The 24,773-nt window shown below is 39.9% G+C and overlaps 1 protein-coding gene across 2 annotated transcripts; it reads right to left on the bottom strand.

Moving 5' to 3' along the window:
• Positions 1 to 6,025: 6,025 nt before the first annotated feature.
• LOC127449864 (sushi, von Willebrand factor type A, EGF and pentraxin domain-containing protein 1-like) lies at positions 6,026 to 11,401 on the bottom strand. Of its 2 annotated transcripts, XM_051713468.1 has the most exons (8): positions 10,669 to 11,401; positions 10,501 to 10,597; positions 10,142 to 10,215; positions 9,293 to 9,466; positions 8,771 to 8,941; positions 8,122 to 8,292; positions 6,507 to 6,677; positions 6,026 to 6,337 (listed from the first exon to the last, which is right to left on the bottom strand). In XM_051713468.1, exons 1-8 carry the CDS (start codon positions 10,922 to 10,924, stop codon positions 6,111 to 6,113), a joined length of 1,341 nt encoding a protein of 446 aa, XP_051569428.1. In that variant the 5' UTR covers positions 10,925 to 11,401; the 3' UTR covers positions 6,026 to 6,110. The 2 variants fall into 2 exon arrangements, with proteins under 2 accessions (XP_051569428.1, XP_051569429.1); XM_051713469.1 differs by lacking the exon at positions 8,771 to 8,941.
• Positions 11,402 to 24,773: the final 13,372 nt, after the last annotated feature.

The following is a 24,773-nucleotide window of genomic DNA, read 5'->3' as shown; positions in this document are numbered from 1 at the left end:
ACAGACACGTGATGTAATTGTGTTTGATTGTGATCAGTCCTGGTGCACACAGGTGATGATGACAGATCTCTCTTACAGACTGTCATTAAACACAGTCTGATAACTCATTGATTTATTACTAATTTGCTTATTATTTAGTTTGTCATGGGACACAAAGGTTGTTTTCAAAATGTCAAAAAAGGAGAAAGGAACCATAAAATAAATGTTGATCATAAAAATAGGCTAATCCATGCTATTTGTGAGCTTTATTCTGGATCTTCTGATGTCTTATGATGGCTTTGTATGAAAAACTGATCCAACTTTACGTATTTATGCAGTGATTAGCGTCCCCTCTCATTGATATGATAGTATAATGAAACTAAACGAATATATTTAGAAGTATTGAAACATATTGTGGTTAAACACAAGCCGATTCTGTGACAGAATAGTCTGAAATGAGGTGAGCACAGAAGTTAGATGTTTTTATGGTGCAGGAAAAAAGTTGCTTCAGCGACGCATTAAATCATAAATCTTAAAATGTTCATGTCATGATAAATAGAATTTTTCATTTAAACCTCTGAGATAAATACATTAACACATCCACATTTCACATAAGTAAGGGCTGTTGGGTGATCAGAAACTTTGTCCATCAGTCATTGAGGTTATAAAGAGGATGTAGAATTGATCTCAACAGTCTTACAGTAAAATACATACTGATGTGAACTGCAGTATAATAACATTATAAATACATTTAGAATACTTTGAATTCTATGTTTTTATCTGTCGTCAGCTGTTTTCAGAGAAACTTGTGTGATGATTCAGGAAACAGGTGAATGAATCTCAAACTGAGAGACAGAGAGTTTAATTATAAAGCACTAAATGGTGAAACTAATCCTGCTGTTACAGTATATAACTACTTTATACTGTACAAAACAAATTTGACAGAAAAGATCCTGTGGATGCTGTGGACAGCTATTTTGGTGTGACATTTCACCTGCTTTGAGCACAGTTGCAAAAATAGGATAGTCTTAAATTATAGCACCCCCTAACATAAAAAAATGAATGAAACTCGGCATGTTACCTCAGAGTGTTCTCATCCCTGTGTACAAATTTTGATAAGTTTGAAAATTGCACACAAGATACAGGCTAATTAGTCATTATAGGCCATGCCCAAAACATATTTGTTTAAATCTTTGGAACAATTTGACGCATCAAAATTCTTTTGATATCTTTTAGTGAGGAGTGTCTGTAGATTATATATACCAAGTTTCATGAGAATCGGGCAAACGGCCTAGGACGAGTTCGAAAAAGTATTTTTTTCTAATAAATCGAAATTGTAAAAAAAAGTTTCTTGCAGGAATGAAAATACATTGGGGGCACTGGGGGATTCAGAGAAGCTACAAATTTGTATTGTAGCCTATATGGTTCCAGAGTTATGAGTAAAAACGACTCCGGTCACTGCCATCTCACTTCACACCGAAAAGGCGTTTGATATGGTAGAATGGTATTATCTTTTTAAGATTTTGGAAATGTATGGGTTCGGGAATACTTTTATTGAATGGATTAAATTACTTTATAGACACCCGGTAGCGGTGATACAAACAAATGGATTAATTTCAGATTGTTTTACTCTGGATAGGGGCACTCGGCAGGGTTGTCCTCTTTCCCCATTATTGTTCTGTCTTGCCCTGGAACCATTAGCAGCCGCGATAAGAAAGGAGGATGATTTTCCAGGGGTGGTGGTGGGAGGTGTGGCGCATAAGCTTTTGCTTTACGCAGATGATATTTTATTATTCGTCTCCGCATATTTATTAATTCCTTTTCTAAGTTCTCAGGATACAGAGTTAATTGGTCTAAATCCGAAGCTTTGGCTCTGACAGTGTACTGCCCGGTAATGGCTTTTCAGCCGGGCGCCTTCCAGTGGCCCAAACAGGGCATTAAGTACTTGGGTATTTTATTCCCAGCTAATTTGTGTGATTTAGTAAAAAAGGTTTGAGTGATGTGGGCAGGTGGGCTTCATTACATTCATCTATGATTGGGAAGGTTAATGTTATTAAAATGAATTGTATTCCAAAATTCAACTACCTGCTACAGTCTCTCCCAATAGATATCCCCCTCTCTTATTTCAAGCAATTTGATAGCATAGCGAAGTCCTTCCTTTGGAATGGTAAACGTCCCAGATTACATTTCAGTAAATTGCATAGGCTGATTGACAAAGGTGGGCTAGGCCTACCCAAGATTTTGTTTTATTATTATGCGTTCGGTTTCAGACATTTGGCTCATTGGTTGTTTCCACCTGAGAGAGCCCCTCCCTGGTTTTGTATTGAACAGGATGTTCTTGCCCATATTTGGCCATTGCAAAGCTTTTCTATCAAACTAATCAGAGAAGTTAAGTTACACGCCGTTATCTCGCATTTGCACTTGGTATGGACAAAAGTGTCCAGAGTGTTTAATTCGGACATATATTTAAATGTTGCCTTGAGCATATGGCTGAACCCAAAATTATGTATTAATAAGTCTCCTTTCTGCTGGTCACAGTGGATTGTGAGGGAGGTTAATACACTTGGTGACCTATACAGCTGCACCACCTGCTCTGTACTATTTTTGAGAGTAGCATACACCCCCCTAAAGCGGCAGATACTCTGGGAGTGGTGATTACTACTTTTGGAAAAGGTCATGAGTCAGTGTATTACTCCCTGCTAATTCAGAGTCTGGGGGACGGAGTTTTAACTTCTATCAAGACATTATGGGAGAAAGATTTAAACTTGGTATTGGAAGAGGGAGTGTGCGCTAGGATTCTAAAAAACGTCAAGTCTGTTTCTAGAGATGCAAGGGTTCGCCTTATGCAATTCAAGATTTTACATCGATTCTATTGGACCCCCTCTAGATTGTATAGGCTTGGTCTTAAAACACACCCACCTGCTAGCGATGCCAGTCAGAAGATGGAGACACAACCCATGTTTTTTGGTGGTCTGTTAAGATCCAAGAATTTTGGATAAAGGTTCAGAGTTTTATGTGTGATGTATTGGGCACTCAAATTTCATTTTGCCCCAGACTCTATATTTTAGGTGATGGGAGGTCATCAATATAGGGGATAAACATACAAAATTGGGTCCAAACCAGTGTTATGATCGGCAGACAAATTGTTTTAAGGGGATGGAAGTCGGCTGAAGCGCCCTCATTTCAAGAGTGGTGCACAGAGATGGGGAGGGTGGCGGCTTTCGAGGAAGTGTCATGTGGAAGGCTGGGGATCTGGGATTCGTTTGATGGGAAATGGGGAGCTATTTGGCATTTTGGAGGGCTCTCAGGGAGGGGCAATGGAGAGAGAAGCATAGTTTTAAATGTGTGTGATTATTATATATATGTATTTTGTGTGTGTATACTTACATGTGACCACAGAGATGTTTGTTGAGGGTCAGGGTGGGGTTGGGGAGGGGTAATAGTGGGAGTTAAATGTTGATTCTGTGTATATATGTTTTGCTTTTCTTTGTTATCTGTATGAATCAATAAAAAAATGATAATCAGAAAAAAGAAAGCATTAAGCTGCAAAAGAGAGCAATTTAGTCTTGCGTGCTGTCTGATCGAAGGAAGACGTGATTTCTGTGAGCACTTGCTGTGTGATGAGCATGAGTATCTTGGGTGCACGCCTGAGCAGTCAAATGTCTTGATGAAACTTAAGTATTCATGTAAACATGGTCAATTTGATCCTAAACATGTGAAAACAGTTTCCAAAAAGGATTCGTGTAAATACAGTACAAAGAAGCATGATAAGTTTGAAGTCAAGATCCAATGAACGCCGTAGGAGTTAGAGTATTTAAATGAAATTCAAAATTGTGGACAAGCAATAGGGCAGACCATGGAAAATATGCATCAGTCATCACCATAACCCAAGAAACCAGACAAGACCAGTCTCATGAACATAGGATAAATTATTTGATAATAAGCCAAATAATTCATGATTTTAGGCTACACTATAAGCAATAAAAGCTATTTTTCATGTTTTCTTACCAGTAGGTGGCACTGTTCCAAAACTGCTCATGTACCATCATGGCATGATGGCTATCACATGTAGAAGTTTTTTTTTAATAGGCCAAAGCATTGCCAAGATACAGCCTTCAGACCTGTTTGGCGTGCTCGCAATGAAATTCACTGTTGATTGGCAAATGACGGCCATGTTCCTCAAGATACGCAACTGTTCTTATGGACAATGATGGCAAGTCTGACAAAGACACCGCATGCACATTTTGAAGTCAATCAGACCAACGGTTCAGTAGTTAGAGCCACTTTCACATTGTTTCCAGTTATACTGCCACCAAGTGGCCAAGCCCAGCAACTTTTGTTGTGTGTTCTCAGATTGAGATTGATATGTCAAGTTTGGTGAAAATATCTCCTAAATTATGTAAAGGTGGAGACAACTTAAAATTGTCTGCCTGTTTTTGGCACTTACAACTGGAATTTTGCCATGCTCCTAATCTTAAATTGCTTACTGCACTACTTCTGTTGGTGGATTCATTCCAAATTGCCTAGAAGCAATTCGCAAATGTATTTTTGGAACCTTTTTCAAAGTGGCAACAGGCCATAAGGAGAACCATTGCAACTGTGGTATTGCACTCAGCAAGTCCTCAGGAACATAGTGAGACCAGTCTTGTCAAAATAGGCCAATGCCATCAAAAGTTAAGCTCACAAAATTATATAATTTAAATTTGGATCTGTGCCACCAGATCCAAACTTCTCAGGCACCTTCAGGCCATGGTGTTGACAGTTTTGTAACAATATGCCAATGCATTTGTAAAATACAGCATTTTGTGACAATTCAAAATGGCTGACATGGGAAAATTGGGTATCGTTTGACTTGGTATGTTGCACTGAATCTAAAGAGACCATGTTTGTGATTTTTGGCCAAAGCGCTTAAGTTAAGCCAAAATAGATGTTTCCCCCATCTTTTAACCAGCAAGGGGCACCATGCTGAACGTCACCTCAGGGTATGACAGCCATTACATTGAACTCCACTTTTTGTAAGCACCAGCTGAGTATCTGTGCAAAAGTTGGTGAATCAGATGTACAGCATAGGATGAGTTAAGGAGTTTCTGAAAATTCCAAACAGCAGGAAATCTAGTTGGGCAGAAAGTGAAACCATGGTATGCTTTCAGCTCAGCATGAGCTCTGGAATCAGAGAAATGATTTGTGTCTGGGATTAAAGTTGTGTAAACATGAGTGAAACTTTAACCTGTTGGCAGGGCCATAGGAATGTATTCTGGGCCCTCCGTATATTGGTCAAGGCCCCTTTCCTATTAAAACAAGGAGTTTAGAATTTGTGGGCCACCTCCCGACCTGTGGGCCACCTACCTGTTGGTGGTGCTAAAGGGTTTGAGCTAGACACAACCAAATTTGCAGTGTTAGTTTAGACTGTCCTCTGTGCCCAAAATTTCATAATTTTCCAGCTAACTGTTCTATGGGCTGCTACAGACTTCCATGGCAGAAGAATAAGAGCTCACCTTTCAGGGCTTGACCCCCCCATTAAATTACACCTTCCTTAAACTTGAAGGCACTCCACTAGATTTTTCCCTAAACTTCTGTCATCACTTCATGATGGTTCCATTTGAAATTTCACTCTTCCTGCCATAAGTTACATATGAATTTAGCTTAGTGATTCAAATTTGCAGATTTAACAAGTCAGTAAAACGCCTGCTCTTACCTTGATAAAGTCACCATTGAAAAGTTCTATAAAATGGCTAAAAGAAACTGTAAGAGCTAACTTCTGGTGTTAACCAGAATGTATTAGCATTCATCTGAATGATTTTGCAGTTCTAGTATTTAATCTAGCAACAGAAGACAGTTGGTTGTTAGGAATGAGTAACTATTGTGAAAAATGCCATGAGAAACCAGATAAGTGCACACATGATGGTCTTGGATGTTATGTATCTTAAGACACAAACCTTGCTTCAAGAACAAATCCAGCTGAAAAGTCTTCCCACAAGTAAAGAGTCAGTCTCAAGTTTGGTCATTTAATATAGCATTAGGCACCAGGTACATATGCACAGACACCTTACATAACACCCATTATTCCAGCAGTAATTAAACAAATGGCAACAGTTATGCACCAAAAGGTGGTCAAAATAAAGCCATACACATTAAGCAAGTTTTGAGACAAGACAGCGGGGCAAGCCCTGCCATTGGCCATCTGGTCCACATTTGGCCTCAGATACGCCAACCATATAACAGCCAGCCTTGCAGACAATGATCACAGCGTCATTGGGTTCGTACAATGGCTTCACTCCACCTTTAATCACTCCATTTTTCACCACAGGTGCTGAACAAGACATTGCTGGATACTGGAGATTCTGAGGATCCTGAGACACTGGAAAAATACGCATGTTTAAATCAATTTATACCCACTTTATAAACCCCCCCCTTTACCAAAACCTAATCAGGGAAAAGCCAACTGGGGGAAGGGAGAAACCAGTGACAACTATTAAACCCTTTATTCATAATGCTAGTGTAGTAATTTACTGTCCTACACAATTTACCTGGCTCACAGGTGGGAACACTTGGTATCCAGGAACCATCTGCTCCACAGCGGATGGTCTGTGCTCCATTCAGCTTGAATCCAGGAGAGCAGGTGATCTGAACAAGGGCGTTATACACAATTGCTGGCGAGGATACCTGACCATTGGCAACAGCAATGTCTGGACATTTCACTGAGGAACCAGAGGGACAGAGTTAAGAGAATCTAAAATGTGATGTTTCTTGCTCATCTAGAAGAACTCCAGGGAGGTTCATTGCCACTATCACCACCCTCATTTTCCCAGGAGCAGCTCTACAGACACTAGAACAGTATGTCCTGTAAGAGGCACAATACCAGGATTATTCAAAGTCCTAAGAGGACCAGTCTCCACATTTCCTTCCCAGCAAATGCCCAGATAAGTGTCAGTCACTATAGCAATAACTTGCACACTGGCAGCAAGAGACTGTAAAGAGTCTCTTCAAAACAAAGCAGGGATGAGGACATTGGGGGCCCACAGACAGCCATAGTGGGGTCTGAGGTATCTACTACGAAAAGTAGACTGTATATTGCGGTGTTCAGTCAAGGGCACTCAAGATAGAAATCAGGTCATTTTGTAGATCAATGACAGCAGCCTAGTTTTTCTACATTCAGATATCCATGTATAGGACATAAGGCCTTTTGACTGAATCCCAAAACAGTAGCCCGTTTCCCCCCTCAATGGTCTCCCCTGAAAGAATTGAGAAGGGGAAGTCTGAATGGACAGTTTTCTAATGTTCCTAGAGAATCTACTAAAGCAAACAGTATTAAGCTGCACGGTTATATTATAAATGGGTTATGATAATAATCTCAGAACTGATAACTTGTAACTTAAGATCTGGTTGTCTTTGCGATCCATACAAGAGGACATCTCTGGGTAACAGAAAATAAGTCAGTCTAAAAGGTGCCACATTAACTTGTCCGGTCATAAACCGGTTTTATCTGAACTGTCGGGAGTCAGACAAATCATGTTTTACTTGGCTTAAATTTCATTAGATTTCTGCTGAGTTTTGGCAAAAAAAAAAAAAAAGCTAGTATCAATTTATATTGCTGCTCAAGGTTTCCACTGCAATTGATGAAATAACCACACATGCAACTCTACAGCAATCAGGCTTTGTGGCACCTCATTTCAAGAGCAGGGGAGGAAAGAAGCAGATCATGAATGAAGTGCATTTGGAACGAAAAAGGGGATACAGCATCAAAATCAGAGCGCAACTTACACCCATGTGTTTGTGGCATGCAAAGCTCCATTGTTTTGATGCTGTCCTAACTGTAGAAACAGCAAGATGTCTTGCTGTTTGCTAATTGGCAACCACTGCACTACGCAAAAATGAATTTGGATACTCGCGCTGTTTGGGCCTTCCACGACACCATTTACTCCATTGTTTAATGGCAGTCAAATAGTTCAAACCATTTGTTAAATAAAATAAAGGCTCAGCAACTAGTCTACTTGCACCTACGCTTCAGCTAGGAAAGTCATAATTGTCACGGAGGCAAATAACTTCCACTTGTTGCTTGTGCAGCAGGAAAGAGGTCCTGCACCTTAAATCTCTACCACACCTGGAGGGAAAGGGGAAAAGAGAAACCTACACCCCACCTACCTGGCTCACAGTTGGGAACATTTGGAGTCCAGGAACCATCTGCTCCACAGCGGATGGTCTGTGCTCCATTCAGCTTGAATCCAGGGGAGCAGGTGATCCGAACAAGGGCATTAAAGGCAACTGCTGGGGAGCCTACCTGACCATTGGCGACGATGATGGGTGGACATTTCACTGAGGAAGGAAAGATCGTAGCATCATTTATCAACATGCTTTGAATAGTCAGAGTTAGTTCCTTCCTCATGTATAGAACATCTGGGAAGTCTTTCCTTGCCATGGCCATCTTACTTTGGGTTTGGAACACCATTTTATTCTAATGTAAACATTCTACCAATGTATTGCAGAAAACATACAACTGAAACAATTGAGATTTACGAAGATGCAGTTTGTGCCTGGAACCAGTCAAAGAAATTTGCATGGTGCCATTCCCACCTCAATTTTTCCTTCAAATTAGTTGAAGTAGGTTTCTTCAAACATAAATTGGCTCAGCACCCAAATTTTACATGCACCTGCACTACAGTCATGCTGCTCTCAATTCATGGCAGTTTGAAAAACCATAATCCGTTAAAACTCCCATCCAGATGGGCCACTTGTGTACAGTGGCAAACAGGTCTTACACCTCAAATCTCAACCACACCTGAAGATCACGTACCTGGCTCACAGGTGGGAACACTTGGTATCCAGGAACCATCTGCTCCACAGCGGATGGTCTGTGCTCCATTCAGCTTAAATCCAGGAGAGCAGGTGATCTGAACAAGGGCATTAAATGCAATTGCTGGCGAGGATACCTGACCACTGGCGATGAAAACAGGTGGACACTTCACTGAGGAACAAGGAGAGATGTCAGCAGCATGTGGATAACTACCCTTCTAAAAAGAGCTCATAACATCAGTGGTGGGCCGTGCACTTAAAGTCTTGGCCTTCAGTGCAATTCATGCCATTAAGAAGATGGTTTCACAATGAAGACACCCTATGTCTTTAGGCATCATACAATTGTCGCAGCTAATAGCCATTGACATTAAAACATCCACGCACAAAAGCCAGAACTTAAAAACGACGCTTAAATGCTCAAGCAAGCCTCAATTTTAACTGCCTCATGACCGTTTTGTGAAATGAATCTCCAAAACAGACATTCAAACACTAGCATTACGAATACGGTCCTACACACATTTACCTGGCTCACAGGTGGGAACACTTGGTATCCAGGAACCATCTGCTCCACAGCGGATGGTCTGTGCTCCATTCAGCTTAAATCCAGGAGAGCAGGTGATCTGAACAACGGTGTTAAACTCAACCGCTTGGGAGGTTACCTGACCATTTGTGATGACAATGTCTGGACACTTCACCGCTGAGGAACAAGAGTGTGAGCTCAGAAGCATGTGCATGTCTTTGAAAGCTTGAATGAACACTACATGTGAGTGTCAGTGGCTTTTCACACATTCAACAAAAGGGCAATCTGGGTGAAGTGATCACCCAATAGCTGTTGTGATGCATGTGGGTGGAAAGCCATGTTAATTCAGCTCACAGGAGGAATTTAGCTTATGATCCATTTAAAGTCCAAATAGCAAAGTGAATTCAAAAGGTCTAAAAAGAACTCAACTCTAGACCAAGTAACAATAGTCAAGGTATGGTTTCTACATGACCATTTTAAAACTCACCAATACAATGTCAGTAAACATAGTGTTAACAGTCCTTTCTGCTTGGCAAAAGCAACAAATTTAGAGGGGAAGGTGGATTTATTGCCAAGACATTTAACAAACGAAACCAAATTCACTGAGAAGTCTTTTGAAGAGACTTCTGAATCATTTTTCCCACACTACTGACACGAACTATAACCCACATATGGTGACCACCCTTCAGTTAAGGAAAAGATGTAGCCCTCCCATAATTAGAAAGATGTTGAAGTTTGAGATCATGAAAATGGACATTGAAATGAAGTGTCTTTGTCAGGCTACACTTCTTTTGAGAACACAAGTTGTAATTTGCAGAGCTGATTTTAGATTCCATGATAGGATAAACTCACCTTCACATGTTGGACTCGACCCACTCCAGCCAGTCTCCTCACACACACGGACACGGTTACCTCTCAAAACATATCTGGAGAAGATCAAATTACTAAGCATCTAACACAACTTTTGGCTAATGAACTAGTTAGAACAGAGAAACCATGAACAGATGTAGTTCAAGGACCAGTTACTTTGGCTATATTTTAACAATCAACTTATTGGAAAACACAAAGCTAAACAAGTTCATCGTCCTGTAGAAGTGTAACAGTTCATAACCATTTAATTAAAACAAGCAAAACTAAATTTCTACATAGTCAAATTAGAGTCTAGCATCAGCTGCAACTCGTAGACAGAATGCAAGTCAGGTTTTCCATACCCTTCATCACACTCAACAATAGCTTTATCACCATACGAGTCTCCCTCTGGCATGCATCGTCCACGGTGAATGGCACTCAATGGCTTGCACTTAATTTCTGGAAGAATAGAAGAAATCTTTAGAGAACTATAGATTGATAGATGGGTAAACGACAGACAGATGCCTTACTTCGGCATTTCATCTTCAAGGGAGTCCAATGTCCTTCCTTACAGTGCGACTTTCGACTGCCGCCCACTTGCACATAACCTGGAGCACACTTATATTCCACATGCTGCCCATTATCAAACACTGATTTGGAATGATGGCTATCACCCAGCTGCACTTCTGGATAATCATCTGGTTCTTTACACTTAAGTTTGTGACACTCTGGGTGGACAAAATAGACGTCAAGTTTCATGTGACAGCACAAAGTTATTAGATTCATAAAGAGGCAGCAAATCTTAAATCTTGGTGGACACCAAATTACAAGTGAAATATAGCCAATGAACAGTGTTAACCATTTTTGTGCTACTTGGACTTTAACTCAAATTTCCACTAACTGATATAGCCCAAGTGACAAGAGCTGAGCATGACGGTACTTTACACTTGTAATCAGTTACAAAAAAAAAAAAAAGGTTACCAACTCACCTACAAAGTACAAAAACACAAATATCACTATAGTCCTCCAAACAAGAGCCATTTTAGCAAAACTGTGATGCACGTCACATCAAGTGCCAAATTTCTTCAGACACCAAACAAACCGTACAACTAAAAAAAAAAAACCATTCTATCCCTTTTAAATAGTATGTGATATCCCAAACACCTGTGTTGAGTTATCATCCAATCACATTCAAACACTGTGCGCATGTGCAGTAAGTTATCTCACGTACTGCCTCACTGATTGCTCTCGGATGAAAGATGCGTGAACAGATCGAGGAACTGAGTGAATATCGCAGACATTTTCAACAGATATTTACGAGGTATGAACATATGTATTTTATATCTGATATTTTGAAAACACTAACCCAAATTTTGACGCCTTTGGAATGTTATTTTATCCTGAGATATAAATTGTACAGTGAATTGGACCTGAGACTTTGCGTTTAATCCTTTGTGGGTCAGGGGAAAGTACCTCAGAATTGGACCATTTTAACAGCTGGTTTTGAGGTGTAAATTGTTTTGTCTTAAGGTACGAAAGTCATTTCTAATATTGAACCCTTTGGTCTACAAACACAAACTTGGGCTCGTTTGAAAGTAGGCACTTAGACATTTATTGATCAAGAGTAAAAATGTATCATTGTAATATATAAAATTTGATAGAGCCATTCAAATATTTTTAATAGTGACCGCAAATATTATTTATAAAATACTTTTTCTTTTTGAAATATGTAAGACTATGTGCAGTTCCCCAAAAACACATCTGATGCAAAGCCACATGTCTGACACAATTTTGAAGCTGATATGACTAAAAACCTTTGTTCCATAATAATTTATGTAAGTGTACTTTCCAAAAAAGGCCACTTGGAGGTGCCAAACCAATTATACAAGTTGTTCAAAACACACAATTTGTTTATATTTCAATGTAAAAAATACCACACAAACCAAAATATACATGAAGACATCATTTTTTGTTATTATTTGGGAATATATTTGTAAGGGGGTTCAGTGGAAAGGAGGAGGCGAGAACCGGCTTGACAACTTAAATAATAATTTAATAAACAACTTAAACAAACACACAACCAAAAACCACACAGTACAGCTGTCTGCAATTCTCTCTCTCTCGAACTGTCGTCCCTGGCCGCCTTTATCCCTCGCGCGCTCCATCAGGCTGATTGGGGACCGGGTGTGTCTCATTCCAGCCCGGCCCCGCCCTCCTCGGCTCTACACTCCTCCCGGCGTTGCCTCAGGCCGGGGAGTCCCCGGCATGACGTACATCCCCCCCCCACCCTTCCTTTCCGGGGGGGGGGGGGGGGCGTGCCTTATGCCCCGACTGCCGGCGGGTCCTCCCCGCCTTCCTCGACCTGGGAGGAGACAGGAGGGGAAAAAACAACAACAACACAAAATGGCGAGGGAAAGGCCAACACGGAGCGACAGAGAGAGAGAGAGGAGAGAGAGAAAAAGAAACTCACCGGTTCTCTGATGCACCGTTGCGTGGTCCTCGATCACTACTCCACCCTCTCAGGCGGACTGCAGCCGCTCATTCCCGGGCGGACCGGAGTCAGCCCTCCGACCCCCAGCGGACAGAATGCCCCTCCGCATTCCCGGCGTCCCATGGGGACTCTCCTCTGGCCCTGGCAGCGGCCCTACCACTCCAGGCAGTCGGGGAGTCGCTTCCCTCCTCCCCCCGCAGACGGCAGTCTTCTCTCGACCCCTCCACGTTCCCGGGGGATGGCAGGGCACTCCTCCACCCCCGGCAGCGGCTCCCTCGCTCCAGGCGGTCGGGGAGTCCCGTCCCCACTCGCCTCGCGGACAGCGGCCGTTCCCCGCGTCCGGGTGGTCGGGCTACTCCGTCCCCCGTCAGACGGCAGCGGCGCTCCCCTGGGTGGATGGCAGTGTCGAGGACCCTGCGACGGGAATCCATCCTCCTTCCCGGGTTTCGGCACCAGTGTAAGGGGGTTCAGTGGAAAGGCAACTTAAATAATAATTTAATAAACAACTTAAACAAACACACAACCAAAAACCACACAGTACAGCTGTCTGCAATTCTCTCTCTCTCGAACTGTCGTCCCCGGCCGCCTTTATCCCTCGCGCGCCCCATCAAACTGATTGGGGACCGGGTGTGTCTCATTCCAGCCCGGCCCCGCCCTCCTCGGCTCTACAATATTATAATGCTTTCCATATATATTTATGCATTTTATAAACAATGTGAAAAGAACATTGCAATTTGAAATGTTGCAAAGGAAATAAACTTTAACATACGATAAAGATGCTTCTGTTTATTTTTTATATATTTTATATCCAGAGAGAGCCTGAAACATACCTGTTCCCAATGCATTGACTTCATTTTTCACTGCTGTTCATTCATCCAGGCCCTTGGGGTACTGCTTCAAGCCCAGGGGCGCCACTCTCCTCGGCTTCAGTAATAATTTCTCGTCGCTACTCCGAACAACGTGCTCCAGAACGTCAGGTAACGTGCAAATCTTCCTTTTTTGTGCAGCCATCATAAAATGCAAAAAAGAATCAGATCACTGGTCCAAAAGCCGAGTTCTTTGTCAACAGTACGGCAGTAACACACTGTAACCGCACACCGTGCGTAAAAGTGCAAACTCCACACAAACACAGTCCACGGTTTTCCACTCCGAAACTTTACGAATCAGCATCAGGGATATATACAACCCTCATATCATCGTTTTCATCTTTTCATTAGCTACACGACCCATCAGTCAAAAATTATCTAGCTTTTCATTGGCTGGCTTCATCCAGAGACAAATATGGATGATGCAAATCTTTACGTCACTTGTGTTGACTGTCCTGTTTGGCTATTTTAAATGACTTCCCAATCACAACTGCACAGAAAATGTTGGAGGAGGGCTCATTTTGTTTGTAAGAGCCTCCCAAAAATCATGTTTGGGTGTTTTGCTACTGAAACACTACACAGATTGCAACATTTGGCAGAGAATGGACATGAATGATAACCTAAACAAAGACAGATTGATCAATATTTCTTCATATTTGTACATTTTTGGACTAAAAGCTGTTATTGCTGTAACTTTGCGATCATCAAAATCTCTTTAATATATAAAATCTTGAGACCCAGATCTTTCAAATGATGTATTGGATGTCAATATTAGTAAAATTTCACAGTTTAAACATGCATTAAACATAATATATACATGCAACAAGATACAATCAGTATAGCTACAATTGACAAGATTTGTTACATATATATATATGAGAGAGAGAGAGAGAGAGAGAATGCCTGGCAGTGGCATGTAATCAGCATTGTTCCAAATGATAACATGTTTTAACCGTTAATATTATTTATGTATTTTTACATTCGACTCTTTCTAATCACCCCTCAGACTGTTGACACATAATAATGCTGCCAGTCAACTTGTCCAGCAGGTGAACTGAAATGATTTGTGAAAGTGTCTCTGTTTTCTTTCTCATTGAGCAAATCAACAACAACAACAACAAACACTTCTTCACTGCTGTAGCTTGTAGAGGAATCTTTTCTTTTTTCAACCTGCTTGTCAAGTACTTCGCATTCGTTATAAACAGAGGGCAGACCAGCTGAAAGGTGTTTTGCACCATGCGCCTACTGTACCGAGATAAAATTGCTTGATGGTTAGTGGAAGGAATGGATCTAAATTATTACAAGTACTCTCCAATAGTAAATTTGCCATCAACACCTTTGAGGATTCTGCCCCAAGTCAAGTCATTTTTATTTGTTTTTTCAAAAGTAACCCTCCCAACCCTGGGGCCTGATTTAAAAAGATGTTCGTAAAATGATCTTAAATGTGAATGTACTACAGAATGTCCTAAATGTTCCTACGAATGATTTATAAAATGTCCGTACGCAAGAAGAAATGTTCCTAATGGCGTCAGGGGCATCTTGCACCTAATATTTTTGAGGGGGCATCAGGGTCAAGTCAAGTCAAGTAATTTTTATATGTATAGCGCGTTTCAAAGCAGCTTTACAGAAGATCATGCATTAACAGAAAATGAAACTGTAATATCTATAAAGTCATCATTGTGTAGTTTGATAAAATATGATTGTGAATTGTGTTTAAAAATAAATAATTAAATAATAATTGTATTTATAACCCCAGTGAGCAAGCTGAAGGTGACTGTGGCAAGGAACACAAAACTCCATAAGATGTTGATTAATGGAGATCAAGAGTGAACAGAATTCATTCGAAGTGATGTTGGTGAGAGAGTTTTTAAGGACAAAGTATGGTTATTTCACACATACAGTACTGTGCAAATGTTTTAGGCACTTGTGAAAAATGTTGCATAGTGAGGATGTCTTCAAAAGTAATGGCATAAATAGTTTATTTATCACTTAATGTCAAACAAAGTCCAGTAAACATAAACAAGCTAAATCAAAATTTGGTGTGACCACCTTTACCTTTAAAACAGCCCCAATTCTCCTAGATACACCTGGACACAGTTTTTCTTGGTTGTTGGCAGATAGATGTTCCAAGCTTCTTGGAGAATTCTCCACAGTTCTTCTATCTATTTCAGCTGTCTCGATTGCTTCTGTCTCTTTATATAATCTCAGACTGACACGATGTTCAGTGGGGGTCTGTGGGGGCCATGACATCTGTTGCAGGGCTCCCTGTTCTTCTATCTATTTAATCTGTCTCAATTGCTTCTGTCTCTTTATATAATCTCAGACTGACACGATGTTCAGTGGGGGGCTCTGTGGGGGTCATGACATCTGTTGCAGGGCTCCCTGTTCTTCTATCTATTTCAGCTGTCTCAATTGCTTCTGTCTCTTTATGTAATCTCAGACTGACTCTATGTTCAGTGGGGGTTCTGTGGGGGCCATGACATCTGTTGCAGGGCTCCCTGTTCTTCTATCTATTTATTCTCAATTGCTTCTGTCTCTTTATGTAATCTCAGACTGACACGATGTTCAGTGGGGGGGCTCTGTGTGGGCCATGACATCTGTTGCAGGGCTCCCTGTTCTTCTATCTATTTAGACTGTCTCAATTGCTTCTGTCTCTTTATGTAATCTCAGACTGACTCTATGTTCAGTGGGGGGCTCTGTGGGGGCCATGACATCTGTTGCAGGGCTCCCTGTTCTTCTATCTATTTATTCTCAATTGCTTCTGTCTCTTTATGTAATCTCAGACTGACACGATGTTCAGTGGGGGGGCTCTGTGGGGGCCATGACATCTGTTGCAGGGCTCCCTGTTATTCTATTCTAATCATTTCTATTTGCAAAAGTAATGTGTAATTTGAAAAGTAATTTGGGAGTCTAACATTTATATTTCCTACTGACACACTAAAGCTGAAGATGTAAATAACCATCTTAAGACAAATGCTTATGTGAAACATCTTAAGTGCCTAAGATTTTTGCACAGTACTGTATATTTACAGATGCTTCTAAGAATCCAGATAATGGGCAGGCAGGGATTGCATTCACCATTCCAATGTTCAACATTTCAAAAAAGGAACAAATATCAAATCACGTATACGTTTTTACAGGGGAACTAAAGGCAGTTGTGATTCCTATACAATCATATGTCTTTATGAGCCTTAATGAGTCTTGAGCAGCCTGATACAAGGCAAGATATAGTGATGGAGATTCTGCCAAAAAAAAAAAAAAATAAAAAAATAAAATTCCAGAAAGAGCTGAGGAAGAAAAGAGAACAAGAGATAAAACTAAACAGACTTTTAAACCCAGTTATAGGATGTGACTGAATACAGAGTTTATTTTGGTTCCCGAAATGTAAAGGTTTAATTACAAGGATTAAAGTCAGGATAAAACAGATTTAAAGGGATACTTCACCCAAAAATGAAAATTCTCTCATTTACTCACCTTCATGCCATGCCATCCCATCCCTTGTTTTCTTCTGGAGAACACAAATTAAAATTGTAGAAGAATATTTCAGCTCTGTAGGTCCATACAATGCAAGTGAATGGTGACCAGAACTCTGAAGGTCCAAATATCACATAAAGGCATCATAAAAGTAATCCATTCAACTTCAGTGGTTTAATCAATGTCTTCTGAAGCGATCCAGTTGGTTTTGGGTGAGAACATTCAAAACATAACTCCTTTTTGCCCATTCATCTTGCCATTTAAGTCTCAAGGCACGATCATGATTCCAAGCTCAATTACACTTCCTAGACCTTGACACATGCGCAGAATGCTAGATGGTGCTATAGCAAGTGTAATCAAGCTTGAAATCATGATAACCAAGAAAACTGCTTTCCAGATTTACAGGCTTAGAGTTTGGAATTGTATACTACTCATACTACTTCTGCCATATCTATGTAGTGTAGTATGCAAATTTCAACCTCAGCCATAGTTAAAACATAACATTCTTTGAATTACATAAATTCACTTTTAAATATATAAGCATCACAAACTCGAAACAAGCAGCACTGATATGACTGCAATAAAAAAATATAGCTGCAAGAAGCAGTAATGGGGTCAAGCCCATTATCAGCAACATGAGCAGCCAAAGAAGCATCCTGACACGTTTGAATGCCTTTATAATTTACATTGAGCAGCTTTAGGACTGGGAGATATGACGATATATGCCGATGTTATAAATGATTGCGTTATGTAAACATTTGCAGACGTATCAGTGCTCCTTTCAGTGGGCAAGACCGCCTGAAGTTAGTAACATCTGAGAGCAACGAAGAAAACTTGAATGACTATGGAAATACAGAGCAGGATGTGGTTGATGTTGAAGAGTTATTAAGAAAGCATTAAGCTGCAAAAGAGAGATCAATTTAGTCTTGCGTGCTGTCTGATCAAAGGAAGACGTGTGATTTCTGAGCGCTTGCTATGTGATGAGCATTTGCAGTATCTTGGGTGCACGCCTAAGCGGTCAAATGTATTTATGAAATTTAAGTATTCATGTAAACACGATCGATTTTGTCCTAAACGAGTGTAAACGGCTTCCAAAAAGGATTCATGTAAATACAGTACAAAGAAGCATGTTTCAAGTCAAGATCTGAGGAACGCTGTAGGAGGAGTTAAAAAGAGTATGCTTTAAATTCAAAAGGGTGGATGGGCAATAGGGCAGACTATGGGAAATATGGCATCACTGTCATCGCCATAACCCAAGAAACTAGACAAGACCAGTCTCATGAACGTAGGCTAAATTATTTGATAATAGGCTAAATAATTGATGATTTTAAGCCACACTATAAGCAATAAAAGCTATTTATGTTTTCTTACCAGTAGGTGTCACTGTTCCGAAACTGCTCAGGTATCATCAGGGCATGATGGCTATCACATGTAGAAGTTTTGTTTTAATAGGCCAAAGCGTTGCCAGGATACAGCCTCGAGACCTGTTTGGTGTGCTCACAATGAAATTCACTGTTGATTGGCAAACGGCGGCCATGTTCCTCAAGATACGCAAATGTTCTTATGGACAGTGATGGCAAGACGACAAAGACACTGCATGCAAATTTTGAAGTCAGTTGAACCAACGGTTCGGTAGTTAGAGCTACTTTCACATTGTTATCAGTTATAGCACCACCAAGTGGCCAAGCCCAGCAACTTTTTCTGTTTTTTCTCAGATTGAGATTTGATATAAGTGTGTCAAGTTTGGTGAAAATGTCTCATTCCGTTTAAGAGTTATATCTATTAAGGTAAGGCGGAGACAACTTTTTTTAAAATCGTCGGCCTGTCTTTGGCACTTACAATTGAAATTTTGCCATGTTCCATCTAAACTTAAAGAACTTGTTTACCGTGCTTCTTCTATTGGTGTTTTCATTCCGATCGGACGAACGGCCTAGAAGCAATTCACAAAAGTATTTTCAGAACTTTTTTCAAAGTGGCAACAGGCCATAAGTCGAACTATTGCAACTGTGATATCGTTGCGCTCAGCAAGTCCTCATGAACATAGCGAGACCAGTCTCGTCAAAATAAGCCAATGCCATCAAAAGTTCTAAGCTCACAAATTTTATCATTTCATTTTTCCACCACTTGGTGGCACCAGATCCAAACTTCTCAGGCACCTTAAGGGCATGGTGTTGATGACACATAAAGGAAAAGAAATATGCCAATACATTTGTAAAATACAGCATTTTGCAACAAAATTCAAAATGGCTGATGTCTGAAATGGCCGACATAGGAAATCGTTATCGACTCGGTATGTCGCACTGAATCTAAAGAGACCAGGTTCGTCATTTTTGGCCAAAGCGCTCATGAGTTATAAGCCAAAATAGCTGGGGGGTTTTACCAGTAGGGGGCACTGCGCTGAAACGCTGCATGTCATCTCAGGACGTGATGGCCATGACACATGCCAACTTTCATCAAAATCCGTCAAAGCGTTACAGCCTCAAGTCCAATTTTGTGTGTTCTTTGTCGAATTCGTTGAAGCACCATTCGAAAACCGTTTGGTCTATCAACTTGAATTCCATAACTTTTTGTAAGCACATTTGTGCAAAATTTGGTGAAAATCGGATGAACGACCTAGGAAGAAATTATGGTATGCTTTTGACTCATCATGAGCTCAGGAATCAGGGAAAAAAATTGTCTCTAGGATTTACTGTTCAAAAGTTATTAGCGTAAACATGAGTGAAATTTTGACCTGTTGGTGGTGCTAAAGTGTTTGAGCTAGACACTCCAAATGCTTTAGAATGTCCTCTATCTGTGTGAAATTTTATAATTTTATAATAAACTGTTCTATGGGCTGCCATAGACTTCCATGGCAGAATAATAAGAACAACACTAACACACACAATAGGGGTCTTCGCCCTTTCAGGGCTTGACCTCTAAAAAACAGAACGATTACAATAGGGTTCCAGCAGCTTTGCTGCTTGGCCCCCTAATAATACAGGAGTGAAAGATTCCTATGAGGTGAAGGATAGATGCTCCTGTTGTTGTTGTTCCTGGTTTGACCAACAGATTTCGCCAGATATCAACTGAAAATAATTTCACTGATGAAATTTGTTTGATCTTCTGCTTCTGTGCAGCTGCAGAGCGTCTCTCATGTAACACCACAAAAACAAAATAAACAGGAATCTACAAAAATCACCTTCATTGTGAATCTGACATGGACATCATGACTGAAAACACTGTGTCAGGTATAAGAACTGCCATTCAGTCAGACAGGTTTTGTGTGAGTGCCGCCTAACCCTAACAGTAACTATCAGGTATTTGCTAAATATGTTTTTACTTCTGATGTGTGATCTATAACATCAGAGTTCTACAATCAAACAGCAAAATAAACAAAACTCTACCATTCAGACGGCCATGCTAAATTAAATATATAATGGTTTCCACTACAGTTACTATTACAAGTGTAGTGTGTTTGGGGCCATATTCCTTTAGGATGGGGTGTAAGGGTGACAAAACTGCTCTTTTTACTTTTTGCAATTGGAAACTACATTAAAACCTGAGTCAAAAGAGTAGTCTCTAGTTTCATATGATATGCCATTTTTTGAAAAAGTATTGATTTTTCGTTTGCTAAACAGCACGTTGTTATAAACAGTGTCCACTTTGTAGACTAATTTTCCTTAAAAAATAATAGTCAAGTAATTTTTATTTGTATAGCGCCTTTCACAACACACATCGTTTCAAAGCAGCTTTACAGAAAATCATGCATTAACAGAAAATGAAACTGTAATATCTATAAAGTCTTAGAGTCATCATTGTGTAGTTTGATTAAATATGATTGTGAATTGTGTTTAAAAATAAGTAATTAAATAATAATTGTATTTATAACTCCAGTGAGCAAGCTGAAGGTGACTGTGGCAAGGAACACAAAACTCCATAAGATGTTGATTAATGGAGAATAATAACCTTGAGAGAAACCAGACTCACTGTGGGGGCCAGTTCCCCTCTGACTAAACAACATGAATATAATGACAATATTACTTATTTATGTGCAGTGCAAGTCATGGTTTAAAATGCGCTTTGAGTGTAGTGTCAGAAAAGCGCTATATAAACGTAGTTCATTCATTCATTCATTCAAGCGTTAAGGGCCCATGTTTAAACAAAGATTTTGTAAGAACTGTAAGATTAATGACTAATATTTTTGAAGTTAATTCTGGATTAACTGCAGAAGTTCATATAGATACATTTTCCTTCATTAGTTGGTTGATGAAGGCTTTTGTTGGCAATTTATTGATAGTCTGTGTATACCATTTTAAGAGTGCAGTCCATCATTAGACCGAGGTGATGCAGGCAGAGATCAGTGAGGTGCATCACAGTTCAATCGGCAGGTAATTTCGGTGAGGTCTATCCTAAGTCCAAGGTTCAGGCAGTGGCATATGAAGTATCTGATGTCTTACAGTTGGAGTTGGTATCAGTTCATCCTCTGAAGTCCATCGTAATACACTGAAGTGATGTCTGGCTGGCACCGGCTGCATTTTGTCATCATCACTCAGAGACACGTAGCAGTGGAGTCCGACACCAAGCAGAAATGGAGCTGGATCCGTCCGGTTCTGGTGACCTCAGGATAGGAGTCCCGAGGACTAACTTTTTGCAGAGTTATAGATCATGATCAATGTTTCAGGTTCCAGCAGACCTAACTAAAGCAGCCTAATTGTGAGTTGATGGATAAATTAGGTGTATGCCTGGCTAAATATATGAGTCTTTAGTATCGTCTTAAACTCAGTGAGTGTGTCTGCATCCCGAACAGTGTTCGGGGGACTATTCCATAGTTTAGGAGCCAAATTGGAAAAGGATCTACCTCCTTTTGTGGATTTTGATATTTTAGGAACTATTAACAGGCCAGAATTTTGTGATCCTAATGATCGTGATGTATATAGCATGACAGAAGGTCACTTAAGTACTGTGGAGCTAGACCATTTAAAGCATTGTATGTAGTAAGGTAGCCAATGTAACGACGATAAAATGGGGCTAATATGATCATTCTTCTTTGTTCTAGTCAGCACTCTGCCTGCTGCATGTTGAACCAATTGAAGTTTATTTATTGATCTTGCTGGACATCCTCCCAGTAATGCATTACAATAATCTAGTCTTGAGGTCATGAACGCATGAATTAGTTTTTCAGCATCAGCAACAGAGAGCATGTGTCGTAATTTAGCAATATTTCTGAGGTGGAAGAATGCTGTTCTACAAACATTGGAAATTTGATTTTCAAATGATATTGGTATCAAATTTAACACCTAAGTTCTTCACTGTTGAAGATGATGTAACAGAACATCCATCGAGAGTCAAATATTTTAGCGTCTTATTTTTAGAAGTTTTTGTTCCAATAACTAGTACCTCTGTTTTGTCAGAATTGAGTAGAAGGAAAATTCTGGCCATCCAATCTTTGATTTGATACTCTCTGCTAATTTGGAGAATTGTGAAATTTCATTGGGTGCCTGGGTTTTTATTCCATGATTCCTGATAATATCTCCCAGGGGAAGCATATACAAGGAGAAAAGCAGAAGCCCTAAAACTGATCCCTGTAGCACTCCATACTTTACTTCTGTTTGATTTGACAATTCATCATTTACACAAAGTGGTAGCGGTCTGCTAAATATGACCTAAACCATGCTAATGCAAGTCCACAAATGGTAACATAATTCTCTAGCCTATTCAAAAGAATATCGTGATCTACTGTGTCGAAGGCAGCACTAAGATCTAAAAGCACTAGAAGAGAAATGCAGCCACGATCAGTTGTTAAGAGCAAGTCATTAGTAACGCTGATAAGTGCAGTCTCTGTACTGTGATGGGGCCTAGATCCTGACTGAAAGTGTTCATATATACTATTTCTATATAGAAATGAATATAATTGGAAGGATACAAAATTTTCTAGTATTTTCTACATAAATGGGAGATTTGAATTCGGTCTATAATTAGCCAATTCTCCAGGATTAAGCTGTGGCTTCTTAATAAGCGGTTTGATAACTGCCATTTTAAAGTTTCTTGGGGCATGTCCTAAGGATAGCGAGGAGTTAATAATATTAAGAAGAGGTTCTGAGATTACAGGGAATACCTCTTTTAAGAGCTTAGTTAGTATTGGATCTAACATACATGTTGTGGCTTTTGATTTTTTGATAAGTTTTGTTAGCTCTTCATGACCTATGACAGTGAAGGATTGAAGCTGCTCATTAGCAAAATTATGAGACACTGTTTTCTGAGGTACTGTGACAGTTGATTGTATAATTCCAATTTTATTTGATTATTTCAATTTTATCAGTAAAGAAATTCATGAAGTCATTACTATTGTGCTGCGATGGAATATCTGGTTTAGTCGAGGCTTTATTCCTAACCAATGAAGCCACAGTACTGAATAAACACCTAGGATTGTTGTGGTTATTTTCTATGAGTTTGCTAAAATATGCTGACCTGGTAGATTTTAGTGCCTGTCTGTAGCTACAGACACTATCATTTCATGCACCATGAAATACCTCTAATTTTATATTCTTCCACCTGCGCTCCATTTTCCGAGCTGCCCTCTCGAGAGCATGAGTGTGATCATTGTACCATTTTTCTTTAATCAAAGGGGGGGCGACACTATCAAGAGTGCTAAAGAAGACTGTATTTATATTTTCTGTTATTTCATCATGTTTTTCTAGACGTTGGGGCTTACTGATTATATGAGATTGATCTGGAAGATTATTAGTGAAGCTATCTCTAGTGGTCAAAAGAATTGTTCTACCTGAATGATAGCGTGGTGTAGATTGAGTAACATTAGCTGATCGCAGGATACAAGATACGAGGTAATGATCCGAGATGTTTTCGCTCTGCAGTAGAATTACTATAGTATCAACATCAACTCCATATGACAGAATTAAATCAAGCATATGATTATGGCAATGAGTTGGTCCTGTCACATTTTGTCTGACTCCAAGAGAGTTGAGAATATCAATAAATGCTAATGATGTGTCATTTTCATTATTTATGTGAATATTGAAGTCATCAACAATTAAAGCTCTATCTACAGTTACTACAAGATCTGTTAGAAAATTTGCAAATTCACCAAGGAAACCAGAGTAAGGCCCGGGTGATCTATATACTGTAGCAATGGCAAAAGATGACAGAGATTTTTTTATTTATATCTGAAGGAGTCATATTAAGCATTATTAGTTCAAAAGACTTAAACTTATATCCTGTTCTCTGAGTAACACCAAAAACTTCACTGTAAACTGTAGCAACACCTCCTCCTCGACCCTTCAGATGAGGCTCATGTTTATAACAATAACCTGGGGGAGAAGATTCATTTAAACTAATATATTCATCTGGTTTAAACCAGGTTTCAGTCAAAGAGAGCACAAGTTTGACCTTACAGTTTTTTTTCTAATTTATTTAGTGAGGGGTTTATATTTGATAGTTCAAGGAACAGACAGTCTCTTTATGATATCAAGGTGATACATTCCCTATGTGTTGTATTTTATGTGACCTGTGTGACATCTCAAGGCAGTTAGCAGATGTTCAGATTAGCCAGTTTGTCTGCTTCCTGACCTGGGCCCCAGTTAGTCAAATACTATCACTAATAAGACTATGAGCCAAATTACTAGAGAGGAGAGTGGCACCTTCCCTGGAGGGATGGAGTCCGTCTCCCTTTAGCAGGTCAGGTCTACCCCAAAAACTCTTCCAATTGTCTGTAAATCCTATGCTATTCTCCAGACACCACTAAGACATCCAGCCGTTCAGTGACACTAATATACTATAAACCCTGTCACCACGATGAGCAGGGAGGAGG

This window comes from Myxocyprinus asiaticus, chromosome 13, assembly GCF_019703515.2.
Source record: "Myxocyprinus asiaticus isolate MX2 ecotype Aquarium Trade chromosome 13, UBuf_Myxa_2, whole genome shotgun sequence".
NCBI lineage: Eukaryota > Metazoa > Chordata > Actinopteri > Cypriniformes > Catostomidae > Myxocyprinus > Myxocyprinus asiaticus.
Note: the sequence above shows the minus strand (reverse complement) of the source record. Positions and strands in the feature narration are given on the sequence as shown.